The 19,952-nt window shown below is 44.6% G+C and overlaps 2 protein-coding genes across 9 annotated transcripts; both read right to left on the minus strand.

The window, feature by feature from the left end:
• Window positions 1-3,853: 3,853 nt before the first annotated feature.
• On the minus strand, window positions 3,854-13,373 carry LOC125718288 (probable ATP-dependent RNA helicase DDX17). 4 transcript variants are annotated; one of them, XM_048992031.1, is made up of 14 exons: window positions 12,773-13,370; window positions 11,973-12,154; window positions 11,675-11,771; window positions 11,429-11,562; window positions 11,166-11,231; window positions 10,888-11,029; window positions 10,609-10,769; window positions 10,348-10,520; window positions 10,136-10,246; window positions 9,854-9,915; window positions 8,981-9,040; window positions 5,804-6,043; window positions 5,598-5,686; window positions 5,282-5,469 (listed from the first exon to the last, which is right to left on the minus strand). In XM_048992031.1, the coding sequence occupies exons 1-14, from the start codon at window positions 12,807-12,809 to the stop codon at window positions 5,419-5,421; spliced, it is 1,605 nt and encodes a 534-aa protein (XP_048847988.1). In that variant the 5' UTR covers window positions 12,810-13,370; the 3' UTR covers window positions 5,282-5,418. The 4 variants fall into 4 exon arrangements, with proteins under 4 accessions (XP_048847984.1, XP_048847985.1, XP_048847986.1 ...); XM_048992027.1 differs by having other exon boundaries at window positions 3,854-5,686; window positions 12,773-13,373; XM_048992028.1 differs by having other exon boundaries at window positions 3,854-5,686; window positions 11,973-12,117; window positions 12,773-13,372.
• A 162-nt stretch (window positions 13,374-13,535) lies between these two features.
• On the minus strand, window positions 13,536-19,668 carry dmc1 (DNA meiotic recombinase 1). 5 transcript variants are annotated; one of them, XM_048992062.1, is made up of 14 exons: window positions 19,650-19,668; window positions 18,945-19,006; window positions 18,706-18,750; window positions 17,929-18,075; window positions 17,708-17,790; window positions 17,467-17,519; window positions 17,216-17,257; window positions 16,951-17,023; window positions 16,727-16,818; window positions 15,934-16,007; window positions 15,186-15,300; window positions 14,793-14,853; window positions 14,239-14,355; window positions 13,536-13,943 (listed from the first exon to the last, which is right to left on the minus strand). In XM_048992062.1, the coding sequence occupies exons 2-14, from the start codon at window positions 18,999-19,001 to the stop codon at window positions 13,874-13,876; spliced, it is 1,029 nt and encodes a 342-aa protein (XP_048848019.1). In that variant the 5' UTR covers window positions 19,002-19,006; window positions 19,650-19,668; the 3' UTR covers window positions 13,536-13,873. The 5 variants fall into 5 exon arrangements, with proteins under 5 accessions (XP_048848019.1, XP_048848020.1, XP_048848021.1 ...); XM_048992063.1 differs by lacking the exon at window positions 19,650-19,668 and adding an exon at window positions 19,453-19,471; XM_048992064.1 differs by lacking the exon at window positions 19,650-19,668 and having other exon boundaries at window positions 14,793-14,821; window positions 18,945-19,326.
• Window positions 19,669-19,952: the final 284 nt, after the last annotated feature.

Raw genomic sequence — 19,952 nt, forward strand, 5'->3', positions numbered from 1 at the left:
GAAGTTCTGTTAACAGATTAGACTGATAATATGTCCATCAGAATAGAGTTGCGTGTTTATTTTACAGGGAGAGAGGGCACTCTGTGGGGCTTGTCAGAGGACACCCCACTACATGCCTTCTGGTATTTTGGTTGGACGTGATGTGGGTGCTGGTTAACCGCACCCCCTCCTACTCGTAGACTCTCAGTGCCAGCATGTCCCACAAGACAATCTCTCTGACCAGGGAAGTACTGCTGCATTGCCGGAGGCAGCCACATGAGCACTGAGGGATGCCATTGGCTTGTTCCGTCTCCCAGTAGGTGGTAGGTGGCTTTGGAAATATATAAGGGGGCGGAGCCATCAGGTGAAATGCTGTCTCTCTGTCCAGTTCACTCCAGTTCCTCATTCTTCAGAGCTCGTCTTCCTGGGCGCCCCTGGTCTCACTGCACATGTTCTTGTGGTTCTCCAGCTTAGTCTTGCTTGCATCTGCAGCATTCTTATGGACTTAAACATTCCCCTTGCCAGGGTGCTCATGTAGAGGTAAGACACCAACATCCACTCATCAGTCTAATTTACAAATACGTAAGAACATAAGAAGAAGAGCAAAAGAAATTTACAAACTTGAGGGGACCATCAAGCTCCTTTGGGGAGAACTTAACTAATATCTGAGAGTTGATAACATAAGATGTTATCTAGCTCTGATTTAAAGGAACCCAAGGTTTCAGCTTGCGCTACACTAGCAGGAAGACTATTCCATACTCCAACTACACGCTGTGTAAAGAAGTGCTTCCTCAAATTCATTTTAAAATGTTCTCCCGCTAATTTCCACTTATGGCCATGAGTTTTAGTCTTTAAACTAATATTTAAGTAGCCATTTGGCTGAACAGCATCCAGACCTGTTAGAATCTTATATACCTGGATCATGTCTCCCCTCAGTCTCCTTTGCTTGAGGCTAAACAGATTGAGCTTGAAAATATTTATTTTAAAGCCCATAATTTAGTAGAATTCCCCCCAATGGGCTTGCTTATGCATGTCCTACAATCAGAGCACTAGGCTGCCCCCTGTCTGTCGCTCATGGCTATGACACTCCTCATCATCTTTCCAAGTTCCAGGCCCTGAAGCTACGGTCCGTCCAACTAGCTGTCCAACTTCTCCAGTCTGGTGCACATCTCCTCTTCTAGAATGTAGCCAAGCGACTGCACCTGCAGGGGCTGGAATGCGGCATGCTATCGCTCACATGCACAAACAGGTTGATATACACCCCACACCTCTACAGAATATTCTAGTAGATTCTCACCTACATGGGTGACACGATGGTACAGTGGTTAGCACTGTTTCTTCTCACTTCTGGGACCAGCGTTTGAGTCTCTCCTCCATGGCTCTGTGTGTATGGAGTTTGCATGTGTGTGGAGTGAATGGTGTGTGAGCCTGCCCTGCGATGGGTTGGTGCCCCATCCTGGGTTGTACCTTGTGCCAGGAGCCTCCAGAATAGGCAGCAGACCCCCACAACCTTGAAGAGGACAAGCGGTTACTGAAAATGGATGAACAGACACGTAAAATACTGATGTCATGTTTGTTTATCATTAATGAATCAAGACACATTTTTTATTTCAAGTAGCAACTATATTTGTTCATGATTTGTACTTCAATAGTAACTTTGCTGCTACTAAGTATTTGTGCCCCCTCCAATAAAGTGTTACCATAGTCAACATTTGACTAGTAAGTCATCTTACTTAGTGTTTCTCTGCGTCCTACATACCTTGAGGAGTTGGGCTCGGTACCTTTATATTGACTCAAAGACATTTCATAAATTTCATGCTCTGCTAATTCTGCTCCACTAAACTATAGTATACAAAAATGTTTAACTCATGAAACCAAGAGAGACTTTCTGAAATAGATTGTCTTTGGAATGATAAACAGGAAGACAGAGAGAAGAAATGAGATACTGACTGTCGCCTTGTCCAAATAACTGACTAAACATCACTAAATAGGATTTTTATGCGGCAAAGCGACAAAACTGCAATGCAGATTGGTACCCAAAAACTTAGTGACTGTCCATGTACTGTGGAAGGGTTCTGCCTAGAAAAATTCATTGGCTCTTTCACTTTCACACAGCATAGCACTTGTTTATTTTCAAGATAGGTTGACTTATGTGTGCAGTGGATGGCTAGACACCAAATCCACATACCGTACAAAAGACTTTTGTGGTGTGTTCCCATTCCATCAGTAGGCTGTCACAAGGCTTGCTAACTACCTTGCTGAATGTCTTTGACACAGTACTGCGCTATATTCCATTAGGTAATTCTCCAAGCCGTCGGTCTGTGTATGTTAATCAGTTTGTATCCAAGAACTGTAGAAATATTCGACAGGTGACAAAAATATAGACTACTTCTTCGAGAAAAACTGCCTTGAGATAAAACTGGCGCATAGAATGATAGACTTAGCTGCAAAGTATATTTGTAACTTTAGGAAACAGCAGAACATTGTACTGCAAATTCAAATAGGCTATGCATTAAATTCATGCTTTGCTTTTATAGTATGCTACAAAAGGCCAGCTATCCCTGAATGAAGTTCATTATTTACACTCCCAGGTGATTGTCATGCTTTTTGGAGATGCTGTTCGAATTTTAACGACTTCACAATGATAAATGATCCATTTGTTATTTTTGATTTTGTGGGGTGAGCCACTGCCCCTGTAAACATCAGGTGATGGACCTTGTTCCAGATCCCGAAAACATCTCACAGAAACACAGATGCTTGGGATTATGTTAAGTTTCATGTGCTATTTCCAGGATGCACTTCACATATTTACGTTTTGTCCAAACCATACTGCATAGCCAATGTAATATATGATTAAAAACAAGTAAAAGAGACGTTATTCATCATCATGCTTCAAAGAACAAGCACTCAAAAATCTAGGCACTGCAAAATCCAAAGTGCCATTGAAGAGTTCTGAGGTGTGTGACTCTCGCTTTACCGTGAATCATCAAAGTGTATTTATCGATCTTTTCAAGTTTGTATCAATATTACAAACTTTATTTTATTAAACAAAATATTATTATCTATCTATATTAATACTATTTTGCTGAACTAGCTATCAAGGCACCATATTGCAATCTAACATATCAGATCTTTACTAGCTGAGATGATAATTCGCATGTATCTATTTCACATATTTGAGGGCGGTGCGTAGGTCAGCGGGCTGAGGCTATGATCGGAAAATCGCCTTTTTCGTATTCTGTGGTTGGGGATTTCGCCATTCAGACCAAGGACGTGGCCCTTAAACCCCAACCGATCCAAGACATGCCCTACTGTCGACTGTCCACCTCCTTAGATAAAAGCATTTGACAAATTATGTTTAGTGATCAATTGTCATTGTTGACATACAACGACAAAATGTGTCCCCTGCATTTAACCCATATGTGACATAGTAGGGGGCAACTAATTCAGTGCCCAGAGAGTAGCACTTGGGAGGGGGACCTTGCTCAGGGTACCTCAGTGGTGCCTTGCTGCTCAGGGATTTGAACCTGCAAACTTTTGATTACAAGCATGCTTCCCTAACCATTAAGCCACCACTGCCCATTTAGTACTGTATGTACTTTTGAATTATTTCAAATCTGAGAAAACCATTAGTTGGATCCTGTTACACACGTAATTTGCAATAATTAGTTGGCAAAAATATCTTGAGAAATATCTAAAGCACTATCATCAACTGCATGCTTAAGTATGTGTCGCCCCCTGCTGTGCACTTTAAAAACAAAGACGCAACACATCTACGGAGTGCCTGGCGGGAGGTTTATTAGTTTGTGTCACATCGGTCTTGGTATAAGGAGGAAGAACGACACCAGCAAACACAAATAACTACACGTCACTCTGAATGTTCAAAATCTTTATTCGAACCTGGAAAGCAGAAAAGTCCAATATAAAAAGAATATAGAGTAGATCTTGCAAAATCTGTTTGAGGGAGGGGGAGGGGTGAGGAATGAGGGTGCCACATTCCTCTAACCTTTTAACCTACCCATAACCTCACATAAGACTGGGATTAATAAAATTCCTTTGGCAGCCATTAATTATTTGAACAAAAATTCAAGAAAATATAAAATAAATTAAATACTACACCACACTGGAGTTACATTCGGCTGCCAAGGTTACATCCCATTCCAAAGTGCAACACAATGTAACTGGACAAGTTTTGAAATTATTTATTCCACAGTACAAATAAAAAGGATGATTCTTGTTAACTCCCTTTTATTGTGCAATTTGACCATTACAAGCCAACGAGCAAATCTGTCAGCAGCGCAATCACTTCTATCAAGTCTCTAAGTAGATTTTGAAGCACCTACCTTTTCCAAAAAAAAAAAAGAAGCAAAATGCACCTCCATACATTCCCCAACTCAATACCAGGAGGTGTGTATTACAGGGAGTAAAAAAAAAAAAAAAACATCTCTCATATGAGAAAAGTCAACGTCAAAGTGAACGTCAATTTTTTCCACCAAAACAAAACTTGCATGGCGTTTGGTGACAATTTGCAAACACCGTAATAAGTTGCTGTACAGATAGCAGAGAAAGTGACGGCAGAGCACAAGGTATGTAAGAAAAACGAGCAGCTGCTTATGTGGGTTTGGCGGCCTTCGCATCCACAGCCAAAATGTCTGAACGAGCATGCAGCTGGACACAAAGCATTGTGTCGGGATGACATGAAGACCAAAGCCCTCCCAGACCACCTTATCCTCACACTTGGTTTTTATAGAATCAAAGAGACAGTCTGAAAGCAATATTACTTCAGAGGATGCAGTACTAAACAACAGGAGTATCGGGAAAAAAACGATCTCCTAGCGGTCAGTCAGTGACACGCTCACCTGCAGCTATACCATTCAGACATCGCTGAGACACAACGAGGGCATCTGAGAGCTGAACGAGCATCTTGTTGTGCAAACTAACAGGTGTACATGCACAAGGATATTATGGGATGGTTTTGATCCCCCCCAAAAAACCTTTCATACCCCCCTCCATATTAGCCCTATAATTTCCCCCCAATCCCTAATCATTCCTAAAAACTACATTTATACAGTGACAACGATTCAGGCCTACGTCAGCTTCCCCGACTGACACAACAGGGAGTTACGACATCTTTACTTCCTGGGTGGGGGAGGGGGAGGAGGAGGGGGAGGAGCAAAAGGGTATGGACCTTGCCCCATGAAGCCCATCATTGGCTGAGGTGGGGAAAACTGCTGCGCCATCAGGGGCTGGGGTCCACTTGGAGGGGGTGGTGGGGGCTGGCTGGCTCGGCCGAACTGGCCCTGCTGCTGGCTCGAGGCATCCTGCCCCCCCGCACTGCTCCCTCCGGATGCGGTGCCCCCCCCGGACTGAGAGCCAGCCCTGGAGTTGTACTGGGCGCTCTGGTACTGGTCCCCCGTGCCACCAAAGGAGGCCGCAGAGTTAGAACCTGTGCCGTAGCTCCCCCCGCTCCGACTGCTGCTGCTCCGGTCCCTGTAAGATGAAGATGAGGATGACCTGTCCCCATCCCGGCTTCCTCCCCCTCCTCTCCCATCCCGGTTGAAGCTGCTGCTGCTGTTGGTAGTCGTCCCCCCCCGGCTGTCTTTGTCACCCCCACCAACCGTGCGCATACGCCGGTCACACTCTTCCTGGTACATCAAGTTGGGATTGTTGGCGTTGGAACCACTGCCCCGGAAGCGAGAGCGCCCCCCTGCAGGTGAGGAAAGGCAGCCGTCAGTGTGGGCAATAAACCGTCATTAATGTGACCTCGGGTACAGACCATCGCCCCTCATCCTCCCCATGAACACTCCTGATGCCCACGCCTCACCTCCGCCACCGCCGCCCCCACGCCCAGAGTCCACCAGCTGCAGCAGCTTGGGGTTGATAGCTTGCCGGGCCTCCTCCAGGACCCGGATAAGCTCGCGGGCCTGTCGCAGGTTGCCCGGGGTGAAGAAGGTGTAGGCGGTGCCCTTGTTAGTGCTGCGTGCCGTGCGCCCAATGCGGTGGATGTAGTCCTCCGAGGAGTTGGGGTAGTCATAATTGATCACAAACTTCACATCCTCCACGTCTTGAGTGAGGGGAAAAGGGGAAGTCGAGTGGGAGTTTTTTTTTTTTTTTGTTAAAAAGGAAAATAATAAAAAAAAAAGATTAGTGAATATCGAAGCCTAGCGCAGGAACCCAATGCACTCAAAGTACAGCAAATCATTCAGATTTGCCAAAAGAAATTCTCACGTTTAGTCAGAAATAACCCCACTTACCTTGCCACCCGAACGCTACAATCACTTCGATTAAGCAGATATGAGCGAGACCCACAATGAAACAGCATACTTACCGCTCACCTAGCTATAAAGTACAACAAATCTGTTAATGTTCACACTGCACCAACGTCCACTAAACATCCTCCTGCTCACTTTCCTTGAATGAAAGTCTCTAAGTTACAAGAGACACATGGTGGCCACAGAAAGTCTGAGGCACCCGCTCACTGGTCTGGACCACATTCAGCGGTTTGCTGGGAGCAGTAGTGTATGCAGTCGCATCCACTTTATTCGGAAGTTAAAAATTAATTTTGAAGAATTAAGGACCTCTGGTCTGTTTCTCATTACAGAAACCTGTGACAGATCTTTTAAAATTGGGGTCAGGGGTGATTTTTTCTTGCAAACTATCTTTGAAAAGTGCAAGAAAAAAAAAGCAATTTTAGAATCAGTGTGCAAATAATTAAATCATCCGCTTCAGGAACTGCACAGGTTCACCTGACTTGCAGATTCAGTGCTGAAGGTACTTACCCCTTTCTAAATGGTTTAAAAATGCCTCAAAATGCTAAATGTGCCACGGCCAGTGAATCCATGCCTATATACAGGGGTGCTTCACCCCGGGAATCCCGAACCATGGCTGCTGCACACCCAGCTAACAGAAGCCGGCTTAAAGCACAGGCTTCTCTACAGGGAATCTGAGTGCAGTAAACACTTCAGGGCGAGCAAAACTTCTAGCTAAGGCAAAACCATGAGATCTTAGAGAAAAAGCAAAAAGCCTATTTTGGGGTAGCAACTCTCACTACCCTGAGAAATGCTTTGGTTCAGAGTCATCAAGTAAGAAGAAACAGACAACAAGGGCTTTTGAGATTGGACCCATTCTCCAGGAGACGGGGTCACAGTGCATTACCAAATAGCCTTCTTAAAAAAAAAAGGGGAGGGGGGCTGTGTATCTAGTAGACAAAGTCAAGAGGTTGTGACTGAATAAATGACCTGTGTTTTTGTGTCCTGACTGAGGGTCATGTGACTAAGTGTGGTTGTCTTGGGTCAAGCATGATGCGTACAAAGAAGCTGACGGCACTACTGACAGATGGCAGGGGGGGCGGGGGGTATACGTGGAAGAGAGAGGACTTAGGGGAGCAAGACAGTAACTGACAAGTACGAGAGACACTCCGGAGCCGGGGGTGCAGGGTGGAGGAGGTGAATGAAAAGGAAAAGACGGGGAGATGGGAGAAACAGAGGATAGAGAGGAGTTGAGAGACAGAGCGGCTCCTTCAGGCCAGGACTCCTGCCAGCCAGGACCAGACATGACACCCGCAGAGGGGGAGGCCGGCACAGCCACGCGTGGGGGTGCTGGGGTCGGGGGTGTCAGCGAGGCTGGAGTCGGCGTCGCAGGGGCACTTCAGAGGGGGGGGGCCTCCCAGAGCTGTTGACCTGCTGCTCGGCCTCCTCGCTCCGCCTTCCCAGAATGCAACACTCTCACAACGCCGCTATGTACTGCCCCTTACAGAATTGGCTATACCTCACCACAGCACATTCTCCACCATCTTACAAAACGGCTCCGGTCTGGTTATAAGAATTAACTAGTAGCCATGTTAAGCAAGGTTCCAAAGACCTTTGAATGTCACTTAAATGCAAGCGGCACTGGGACCTTCAGGCTACAGCTGCTCAGATGAAAATTTGTGATAGTACATATTTTAATCTAGTTTGAAAAGTGTTCCCCTGTAGGATGTGTTTAATTAAAGGAACTGCACTGATAAGGGAGGGGCCTGAAAGAAAAGCATATTCACCCAGAATTCCTTAGCACTATTACCTTAACCTTAGACTGAGTGTTGCGTTGTTACCAAAGCAGGCCCTTGGCATACGTTAAAGGAGGCGGCCCCCCCATGCACCCTCTCTCGCCCCTCTCAGCTGACCCCCCTGCCCCATCCCAGTTTGAAATTTGGAATCCCAGCAGTACCCCTCCTCCCCCCCCCGTTGCCCAGGCAGCCGGTGTCCTGGAAGGGGGGAAGAGTCTGAGGGCTTTGCTTTGGGTTTCGGAGAGACGGCTGTGTCTGGGATTGATAAATCAGGCTGTGTCTCTCCCCCGTTTCTCTCCGCAACTCAGGCTTCGATTAGTCATGCCTAGGTCCGGCTGCAGGCTCCCGTGGGCCTGTGCGCTTCTAGTGCCAGAAGAGAGACTTGGAAACAAAAAAATAAAACAAAAAAACAAAATAAAAAATAAATGAACACAGAAAAAAATTGGTTAAAAATTTTTATCATCACGCAGGGGCTGTAAGACGCTTTCGGCTTCCCCAGATCAAATCGCTACCTGACACCAGCACAAAGCTAAACTTTCATTTACTCACCACAACAACATCTAACATCATCATTCAGTGCAGACACCTGGGTTTAGGCCCAGTTTCAGGGTGATTAGAGATCTCGTACTCTGGATATGTGATTGCTTGCTTCTAAAAGTCATGGTAGCAGTTCCAGGTGTACTGATGTCATATGTCAGGTGTCATGTGACGGCTTTTTTTTTTTTTTTTTTAGAACACGCTAAGTCAACTGCTCTGAAGTACAGAGAGTGCTCAAATCATTGTTTTCACTCATGCAGTTCAGGTGGAGTGCTGGTGGTGTGGAGGGGTGCTATATGGGGGGGGGGGTGGTGGGGGCAGGGCCACACTCAAGCTGATGTTTGGGTGTGTGTGTGTTTGTGCGCGTGTGTGTCTGTATTTAGGTGTATAGACTCGGGGAGCGTGGGGCTGCAGACATACCCAGACCGCGGGAGGCGACATCAGTAGCAATGAGAATGGGAGCTTTGCCGCTGCGGAACTCTGGGAAGAACAAAATACAAAGCAAACGAGTTAGAATTTCCTCTGAGTATTTTACACTTCACTCTTAAGCGTGCGTTTTCGTTTGCGCACTGGGTGAGGGGACGTAAATCTCGTCGTCAGGGGTTTGCGCTGGATGGCTGTGGACAGTGCACATGCAGCCCAGATTTTTTTCTACGCCGGAGATCTGGTGCGTCCATGCACGTCGACCGCACATGTGCAAAGTAATTGCCTAGGTGCTTCCAGTAGGTGGCAGTGCTGACTCGCACAGTGCAGACAGCAACCAAGAAAGGGCAGAGGAAGAATCGTGGCTGTCGTTGAGTGGTTATGGTGAGCAGCTGTATGAGGAGGGTCGGAGGTACCCACATGTCTAATTTTTTGTACTGCCCAGACCTTACACTGAGGTATACGGTATTTTAAAAAGCAACACTATTCCAGCTTTTTCAAATATTGGTGATAAAATTCACTCAGCGGGGGGGGGGGGGTCACGGCTAATTTTCATAAGGATTTCGTGAAAAATTACCTTACCTTAATATCACCCAATGTTCATAAAAGGTTTACCCGTTTCACTACACTGCTTGTATTTGTGATTGTTGCAACATCTGCCCTCTCCTGGTCTGGTGGAATATCACTGCTGCATGCATGTACTGACTGTGACCATCTGCGCCCGTGGTCATATGCAGTGAAACACAAGCTTCCACGGGCACGATCACACATGCAGAAAAGTGAATTGTAAATTTTGCTTTATTAACCAGAATCATTTGCCAGTCATCTTAGGGTATTTAGCCGTCCTGATACGAGTCATTAACTCCTTACCTGACAGAACCCAGTCTCGCTCTGGCTGGCTCTTGTCGCCATGGATGCACATTGCCGGCCACCTTGGCAAGGCAGAAAAAAAGAAAGATGAGAAAAAGGAATAAAACAGACAGAAGGAACATTCAATTTTGTGGAAGGAGGTACATGATGTGTGGAAACGTTATGAGAGTCAACGATGGAGAAGGTCAGCATTAGAACAGATAGACCATTAGGGGGAACTCTTGAATTTCAGACCAGCTTAAGCAGAGTGGGTCTGTGTGTGAGAGAACCCCACAGTCCTACCCATCTCTCCTCATCCTGCGGGTGAGGTCATCGCAACGCTTTTTCGTCTCCACAAATATGATGGTCTTGTTCTCCTTCTCCGCCATGATCTCCTCCATCAGCTGAAGCAGCCTGGAAATGGCAGAACCACATAAACACCATTCCCAATGATCCTATTTCCCCCGACAGTCCCGAGTTCTTCACGAGATCCGTGGAGCCTCTGCTAGCCTCACTTGTTGTCCTTCTCGCTCTCCATGCAGACGTCCACAATCTGCAGGATGTTGTGGTTGGCGCTCAGCTCCAGGGCTCCTACGTTGATCTGCACGTATTCACGCAGGAAGTCCTCCGCAAGCCGCTGCACCTCCTTTGGCCAGGTGGCGCTCCACATCAGGGTCTGCCGGTCAGGCTGTGGGGGAGGCAGAGCGGTTGGGTGATGCCCCCCGTAGAAGGATGACTCCAAGATCCCCCAAAGTGCATCGCGCCCAGTCGCTCACCCGGATCTGGTCGACAATCTTGCGGATCTGAGGCTCGAAGCCCATGTCCAACATGCGGTCGGCCTCGTCCAGCACCAGGTAGGTGCACCGTCGCAAGTTGGTCTTGCCCGCTTCAAGAAAGTCAATAAGACGGCCTGGGGTGGCAATGCAAATCTCCACTCCTGTGGAAGGTAGACATAGCTCACTGCTACGTGAACTGAGGTCTGACATGGTTTTCCATGGAAGACACCTAGTGGAGATATAGGGAATGGCTCTGAGCGACAAGGGGGTGGCCCCCACCTCTCTCCAGGTCCCGGATCTGAGGGCCTTTAGGTGCGCCTCCGTACACGCAGGTGCTCTTTATGCGGGATGATTTTCCATAGTCATAAGCCACCTGTTGAACCTGCTGGGCCAACTCTCGAGTGGGAGCCAAAACTAAGCACTGCGCAGAGACAGGGCAGAGGAAGAAGCTTGGGGGATCAGAACAGGTAGCCAGTCCATAATATTCTGTGCACGTCAAACGTCCTGCTACTTGTTCTTGCAGTATTTTTTTTGGTTCTAGAACTTGCTTTACTCACAATAGGTCCATCTCCTCGCTCCAGATAGGGCTGGTGGTTGATGTGCACAATGGCAGGCAGGAGATACTGTGACACAAACATGGCAGAGAATGAGTGACGTTCTCACACTTAGCAGCTGACTGCTAAAGCACGGCATGTCCCGGAGAGCTCCCTGGCAGTGCATCCAGTTCCACCAAGATTAGCTTGCATTTGCAATCAAACCCGTTTGTGTGCCAGTGCTCTGTGCTCTCCGCCCTGGGACAAGCTCGGCTCTCTCAGCTTACCGACAACGTCTTTCCCGAGCCTGTCTGAGCGATTCCCACCATGTCCCTCCCGCTCAACGCCAGGGGGAAGCCTTGGGCCTGAATGGCTGTGGGTTCCTTGAAGTTCTGCTGCATCAGCACATCCATCACATACTCTAGCAAACCACAGATAAAAAGGGGAATTCGGGTTTAAAGTGACGACCTTTTTTTAGAGATCCCCTACTGTCGTGTTTATCTGGGGGGGGAGGGGGGGCAGGTGTTACTTACGAGGGAACTGTGCCTGACTAAAACTGGTGACTGGTTTGGGACAGCCAGACCCCTTGATGGTGATCTCCTTCTTTCTGCGGAACTCCTCCACTTCATACTAAATACACCAGATATTGGTGGAAAAATGAGACACCATGACAACATGCAAAGGGAAAAAAAATTAAACATCAATAGATTTTTTAGGCTGTGTTTCTTCATAACAGAAGGGCCAGCTGAAAGGGTTCCAGGCCCTGGAAAGACAAGCCTTTCCTGGTCAAAATCAAGGCAATCAAAGCACACGACTCAGCACTGAGTGTACCTGGCTCATATGCTGCACCTCCGGGTGCTCTGTGTAGAAGTTCTTCTCAAACTTGGGCAGTTCATCCAGATCCCATTTCTTCTTGCGCAGACGCTCACCAGGGGTGCCAAACTTTGATCCACTTCGACTGGACCCAAAGCGAGGACTAAAGATCATAAAGGCATATTGTATAAAATAATGGCCTACGGACAATCAGAAAATACACATCACTAAAACAAAAAATACCAGTCGGTCATGTCAGAACAATTACATTACTTTTTACCATCAGTACCCAAAAATATTAACCTTAACTTAGCATACAATGCTACAACACAAATTTCCAAGCGCGTAAGTAAAAATAAAATAGGGCGGACGAAAGGACAGAAATACATATATACACAGAGGGTTAAATAATCAGCGATGCCTGTATCAGCAAAGCCGGTTAGATAACGGTAAGAAAGACCGGACTGTACACACGCATCCTATACCCTTACACGTGAACTGAACAGTGCCCGCCGGACGAACAGACGTTTATCTCAATTTTCCTACAAAATGCTATTTAAAAGCGCTGTTTGAATGCGTTTTAATTCATAATAACAAAGTGTTCATTATTCCCGATGGGATGTACGTATCCAGTTGCATGCAACCCATGTCGGATACATGACAGATTGCGAGACAACGTTTTTCTTTAATATTCTGAAGTATATTATTCAGCTAGATGATGACAGCATGAAGTACAGATTGTATACTTCCTAGGTTAACTAACCACAGTTGGCCGGCGACCAAATGAATCAATAAAACCGGAGGGAACGAAATCTTACCTCCTATCGCGTCCGCGGTGTCTATCTCTGTCTCCATACGAAGAACCTCCTCTCATTTTTATTGAAAATTCTACCAAAAAAAATACCCAGCTAGCACACGTGTATTTCACTCTTGCACAAAATCTCCGGTGTTATACCTATTTTTAATCCGTTTATATAAGTACCCGGCACCCGGCGTTTTTCTCTCACGGGTAGCGCGTCTCTGTGAAGCAGCTTGAGATGCGGGTCAAAATACAGTGGGGTTCAAAAATGATGGATGTGCAAAGCAACGAAACCACCGCAATTAGACGGCAGGGAAGCGGATAAACGGTTTGCAGTTGCGTTTTGGTGAAATTCAGGTGCGGGCCGGTCGCCGGTAAGCAATGACAAGATGGCGGCCCCGTAGACAAAGACGAAGGGCATCGTCACCGCGCCGCGTGACCCGATCGGAGCATCCGCACCCCTACAAACGTCCACTCCAAACAAAACCTTTGAAACGAAAATATTCATTTTAACCACAAATCGACAACATATTCAAATAATCACACGTATAATCACAGAAACACGTATATCCTATGATTAAATTCTATGATTAATAACCTGTCCTATGAAATAGTTTCATCTTGTGTGGTCATTTCATATGTTGTCACCTGTCTAATTTGAGACGTCTGCATTAACGATGAAAATTACCTCATATGCCGATTCTATTTGCCGTACATTTGCTGAAATCCCAGACACTGAACATACATTGTAAGTTTGATGACCAACAAAAATGCACGGCATGTCAATGAATCCAATGAAATTTTAATTCAAACGTTTTTAGACATTGGGCCTCACTTTAATACTTAAAATTCAGAAGTGAGTGAATAATAATTAAAAAAACACTCATGAGTCCAAGTTCACTTTCCTAACCCATAAAAAAAACATACGCAAAAAAACAGCATCATAAATTCATGACAAACGCAACAAACATAGAGCTTTTAGAACTGAACACCAAGCATGAAACCCATCAGAGACATAAATAAATACCCTTCCATATACACCTACAAGTACACAGGGCTTATGCAGCATTATGTCAAAGTCATACTCCAGGCGAGGATGTATGGATTCCTCCTCATTTTGTCACTCTTTAGCGTCAGCAATTCCGCCCGCGGTGATGGCAAAGGTGGCCTCGTTCTCCGGCATGTCGGGGCTGGGAAGAGCGGATGCAGAACGCCTTAGAATCCACCTTCAAAGATACGTTTCTGCAGGCTTTTCTGAAACCATCATTGGTACTTTCAGTATTACTGCCTGCGCTTAACCTCAGACTTTATAACTATTGGAAATACTACATCATCACCAGAGAGGACTGTATGAAAATGCAGCCAACCCTTCCAAGAGAGTTTAAAGCAGTACTGGCCTTTCAGTCAAAGTTAAGGCACTAGTTGCATAACCAGCAGGTTGATGTCCAAAAAAAACGAATGTCTGACTTGTTTAATTTGCAACACCTGTCAAATATTTTGGCAATTCGCATTTCCCCTCTTCCCTTCCTCAGGCTGATGCGGGTGGTCGATGCATGAGCCAGAATGTGCCCTCCAATGGGCTTCTTTGGATCTGCCTGGAAACTGAAACAAACGCGGCCTTTGAGCCTTTGCAACATCTCTCTAGGATAGCATGAGAGGTCATAATGATTCTGCATGTATTCCCATCCTCAAACCCTGTGTGACTCGCACTTTACGGTTTCTGGAACACGGAATAGTGCTGTGTTGTGCGATGAATATCAATGTAATAATCATGAAGTCAATTAGACTTGGAGATAAGAAGAAATAAATGCAAAGATATGCATATTATACTTGTTGACCAGTATGCAAAATATTTGTGTCTGTATATCACAGACTAGTTCATGTTTAGGACAAAAGATAAACATGTGTTCTCCGCAATTATCAGACAATTCAGTTACATCATGATGGATTACACGCAGAACAAAAGGAAGTAGCTCATTAGAATCCTGGTTAATACTACATGAATCTGAGTTTATACAAGCTGTACTTAAGTCACTTACGTCATTCCAGCTCCAGGATCTGCAGTCATCTGGTTAGTCACAAATACAGCCACGTTGTACTCTACGTATCACACGAACAGACTTCAAACGCGGCATAAAACACCTGCAATCCCTATGCTGTCATTTCTTCAGAGGCTCAGTAGCTGTGCATTGGATTGATAATGCAGCTACTTGCCAGCTGTGTTAAGCAGGCATATAACATAGATATAGGTGCACTTTAGTTCTGTTCTTCATGTAATAGCCCTTATTCTAAAAGACTGAAATGAGGAGCAATGATAGGGTGAACTATGTATGTAAACAGAATTGTGACGCATCACTCTTAGTATTTTCTTCCTCTGAGACGTCAGCATATTGTATGTTACTACATTAGCATTATGCGGTGAGTGGTTTCACCTTCAGATATCTTCTGCAGCCGGGAGAGCATCTGGGCCAGCTTCTGTTGCCTCTCTGCCAGCTCGCCCCGGCCGGAGAAGTCCACACGGAAGAGTGCCATGATGGAGTCTATGATCTAAGTAACGAGGGATAGGCAAGGGTATACAACTTTGAGACCCAGAGAGTACACTATGTTAGTCTTAAAGGGTCTGAACATTGGATCCTATGACTCAAATAGGAAGGAGATGCTCTGAAAGCAGAGTCTAGTTAGTTACTGAAACTTTGCTCCTAGAAAATTCTGTATTTAATGACTTTCTGTCCAAACCATTGCCTTGCAAATCATTTTTGCATTCAGTGCACAGCACAGAATTTCCTGAGCACTACACACATATAGTTAGCATTTTCAAACATAACTGTATTAAAAACGCCTAAAAAGAGTGTGAATCAAAATACAGTTGTCATCCTTCCGCTTATCTGGTACAAGAATGTGCAGAGCCTGAGGCTTACCCCAGGCAGCATAGGGCACAATCAAATACAATCATACACTGTGGACTGTGGAAGGATATAAAAGTATTCAATGGAAATCCAAAAGGGGAACATGCCAATTCCACACAAGAGCACAACTGTTATCCTCATTAAACTCATTTCTGCACTTTGAAATCACGAAAATAGATCTGCTTACTGAAAAAAAAGGTTTTAAAGAAATTAACCCTATGTATATTCCTCTACATCAGGAGACACTGGGGTGGAAAGTATTCAGACTCCTCACCAGAAGTTTGAAGACGCCACATTCCTCGTGAAATTTTGCTGCCACATAGTCCAACAGCTCCATCTGGTGTTCGCCTGTGATTAAACATTATCATCAATGCCGGCTAATAGAAAATGTGTGTACCAGATTCGCTCTAGTATCAAAGCACATACTATTTCATTTATGCTGATTCATGATTGATTCATTTATCAAAACGAGTGACAATCTCAGTGTATAATAATTAAACAGTTAAAATGTGCAGATAAATTAATTCCATTCCTTTAGAATAGATTTCAATCATTAACGATCCTTATATCAGCGACTGCCAACCGTGGTTCTTGAAGACCACAGATAAGCTCTTGTGTGATTAAATCTGACTGAACTGAATCTCTTAAAGTTTAAACACTTTAAACGATGTTAAACCACATGCTCATTTTAATTTTTCTACTTCAATCCAAACTCTTGTTATACAGAAATAATATTTTCAAAGATCTTTAATTTTGCTTATTTAAATTATCCATGTGCACTGTGTGCACCATAGGTTATGAGGTCCTGAGTTGGGAAAAGTTCTTCTATACAAATGGTATTGTAATCTGGACATAACTCCCAGACGTTCTGTTGTGAAATAGTAGAGGTGTGAAATCAAACAGCTGGTTATGACTGTCATCACTATTGGTCAAACATTCGACTGAAAAGTCGTGATACGTGGAATTTTTGTGTTTGATTAAATTAAAAGCATATGATCAGATGGACAGACACTGGGAAGGTTACTTGCTGATAACTATGAAGATGGAAAGTGACGACTGGTTCTTACTGGTGTACGCGCGGGCATACAAGACATTGTCCAGCACAGCTTCGGGGTCCACGTCAAACCTGTCTGCTATATCCCTCAGCCTGTCTGGCCGACTGATATGGACACAGGGTAAGGAAGACTAGGCAGCAGCTGGTATTGCAGCAGTTTTGGTTTTATATCAGGGCAGCACTATGCACCACGCCAGCAGAACAAGGTTTCAAGGGCCAGTTTTCTGGCAGGGATACAAAGTGTTTTCTGTGTCGATGTAGATGACCTTCCCTCCTGTGTAGCCTCTCTCTCCTGGCAGCTGTGTTGTCACTGCAGAGACATGGTAGTGAGTGAGCCAGAAGGATCGTGAAACAAAGTACCCACAATTTTTGCAACACACCACTGAAGAAAAATGTAACTTGTTCCAGTGCATGTTATTGTTACATTAAAGAACAAATGTCACAGCTATGTACAGTTAAGTAGTTTTTACCCTAATCATAAAAATCTTGAGTAGCCACTTACCACACAGTGTGTGAGACAGCTGTGTCTTTCCCGTCCGAAATTCTAGCCAAAAAGGTGCATTAATATTTGAGACAGGCCTTTACTAGTTTACATACAACCATAAAGAACATTGTTTTTTACATAATTTGCATGACAGATTTTACCATGAACGATAATGGTGTCAAATAAAATATGTAGTAAGGAAGTAAGATTTAATAGGTTATAGTGTTCGTATCATGTTAAAACGGCACAGAGATGATAAAATAACATACCACCAAATGCTTCAGTAATGGCCATGCTTTCTATGCCTCCGCCAATAAGTTTACTGCAGAGGGTCAAGATAAGTATTAGCTGAGATAGGATTACTCACCTATATAACCAAAGAAATTTGCTATGCTACACATGTACACAAAATGTAGATCTTCCTAAAAATGATTTTGCCAACAGAAAGCAGTGGCAGGTTTCGGTTAGGGTATGTCTGTCCCGTGTCCCTGCTGGTGTTTGGCCCGTAACTCGAACTCCTGGCTACCAGTTGTGATGTGGAACACTTGTTTTCTCTTCTCGCTATATTCAAAGGCTGTCAGAAACCCAGTGGTCTGGAATAAACGAGATAAGTGCTTCAAACAGGGTGCAGCCATTCTTGGCATTACAGCATCATTTGAGGGTTAAAAAAATGTACTTAGTACCAGAAAAGCAGTTTAACACTATACTGAAATCCTTCCATGTCATCTCACCACGAGCTTCCCTGCAGCCTCTTTAATCTTGTCCACTTTGGCTTCAGACAGGCCCTTGACGTTGCACAGTGCCCGGCGTGTAGTCATCTGGATCCCCTTGACTGTGCAGATCCCAATGGACTTCAGCTTCTTAATGTCAGCCATGTTCTGCACAGACATCAGAGATTAGGGCTACATCTAGAAAAGTGGGCGTGAACTGGAGACCAAAAGACTGGTTTGGTTAAGGTCCGCGGAAAAGCAGAACTGTAATATTCCTGACCAGGGAGTCTAACCTTAAATCAGGACTGCCAACTTCGGTCAGCTGGCTGGAGTGAGATTTTCAATTCGATACAAGTCTGCACACGCATGTATATGAATGTGGCAGTTTTATTTCCTTGTAAATTGTCTGTAGTGTTCTCAAACTATCCGAACGTTTCTGATGCAGCTAATTTTAGATTTATAATGCAGTAAGATTCCTTGCGTGCGCGTGAGTCCGAAAGCGTGTGTCACGCCAGACGCGCGAGACTTGGCAACCCTGCCTTATATAAAGAAATCAACGCTGATATTATTGAAATATGTCGTTCAATAACGTTTATTTGCGCGCCAAAATGCAGTATCCATCTCACATTATATCATTTCATACTCAGTTTGCCGCCACTTCAATGTTAACCTGAATGATGGCGAGCCTTCACCCGCAAATACAAAATGATATGATCGATCGTTTTTGAAATCCTACTACTGTAAAAGTGACGGACCATTTACAAGATTGTCAAAATCATAAGTCGTCATGCTACTTACGATGCCATGTTTCTGTAGGAGGTCGATATGTTGAAAGAAAGACTCCTGTATGAAGAAAGAGACGTTTTATTACATAACAGACCAAACTAAAGGCAGCTCAGCAATGTTAACCAGGCTAATTCTCTGAACTAGCTATTCCAGTTTATTTGAGAAAATGTTCTTTCTGGGATCGAAAGAAAGCTCATCTATCCTTTATCTGGTCCATTTCTGAAAATAAGATTAACGATCTTCACTTTTACCTCATCATCTTGGTATCCGGCTTCATCTTCCAATACTTGGTCATCCGCCGACTTCATAATACCTTTGTATTTTTATATATATGCTTATAATCACACAATGTCTGCTAAACAGTATACTGAATATGCAGTATAAGAATACTCCAACTTCGTCGAGTATATCGTATTTAAACGGATATATGCAATATACTATATCACTCGTTCACAACAAGAAACCTTGCCAGACGTCACAATTATTTCTTGACGTCTAAGATTCAGTGATATATTTCTTATAATTATTCACATAAGCACATATAAAAGTGACGGACAAACTAAACTGCTAAGTCTTCATCTGACTCCCGCTTCATCGCGAGACCCCTGCCTGCTCTCACGCACCCGGCGTGACACTCACGGTCACGCAAGAAATCTTAGGACAAATCTACATAATTCTATTATAAACCTAAAATTACCCACACCAAGAGCGACGGGGCAGTTTGCAAACTATTTCCAAGGTAATAAAACGGTTACATACATGTAAATGTTTGTACAGACTTCAATCGAATTGAAAATCTCACGCCAGCCAGCTGACCTAAGTTGGCCTGATAACGTATTTTTCTCGTTAAAATATAGAACGACTGCTTTTAAACACGCGTTTATTTAAAACAGGCATTACAATGATATAGCAAGGAAGCAGTCGAAACGTGCATAGCTTTACTTTTCCCATCTTACTCGATCGTCTCTTAGGTGCAGGAGACTCAAACCAGCAACCGTTCTGGAGCGCAGTGCGATCAGAAACGGAAAAGATGACTACTTAGTTACAAAGCATGTTCTGTACTAACTAATAGATTTAAGACATCTGTGGCCTTATCTAAGCATTTTAATGTGGCCCTTGAATGCTGAGAGCAGGCCATACACATTAAACTTGTCTGGAAAGTGGGCCTCTATTCCGTCGCAATCCTACATTCACTCCTGTCATCTCAGTGTTGCGCTGAAAGGCATAAAGCAAGAAACTGGATGGATGGTTCTAGAACC

This window comes from Brienomyrus brachyistius, chromosome 22 (assembly GCF_023856365.1).
Source record: "Brienomyrus brachyistius isolate T26 chromosome 22, BBRACH_0.4, whole genome shotgun sequence".
NCBI classification, from domain to species: Eukaryota; Metazoa; Chordata; class Actinopteri; order Osteoglossiformes; family Mormyridae; genus Brienomyrus; species Brienomyrus brachyistius.

Bases quoted from the DNA above. Each gene is read 5' to 3' on its own strand.
- LOC125718288 (XM_048992027.1), bottom strand. From the start codon at position 12,809: ATGGAGACAGAGATAGACACCGCGGACGCGATAGGAG. The intron at 10,521-10,608 runs GTGAGCGACTGG...CCTCCCCCACAG, and splicing joins AGATTGTCGACCAGATCCGG to CCTGACCGGCAGACCCTGAT. The intron at 10,247-10,347 runs GTGAGGCTAGCA...TGCCATTTCCAG, and splicing joins GAGAGCGAGAAGGACAACAA to GCTGCTTCAGCTGATGGAGG.
- dmc1 (XM_048992062.1), bottom strand. From the start codon at position 19,001: ATGAAGTCGGCGGATGACCAAGTATTGGAAGATGAAGCCGGATACCAA. The intron at 17,791-17,928 runs GTGAGATGACAT...CGTTTATTCCAG, and splicing joins AGGCTGCAGGGAAGCTCGTG to ACCACTGGGTTTCTGACAGC. The intron at 14,854-15,185 runs GTGAAACCACTC...TGTGATACGTAG, and splicing joins GCTGCAGAAGATATCTGAAG to AGTACAACGTGGCTGTATTT.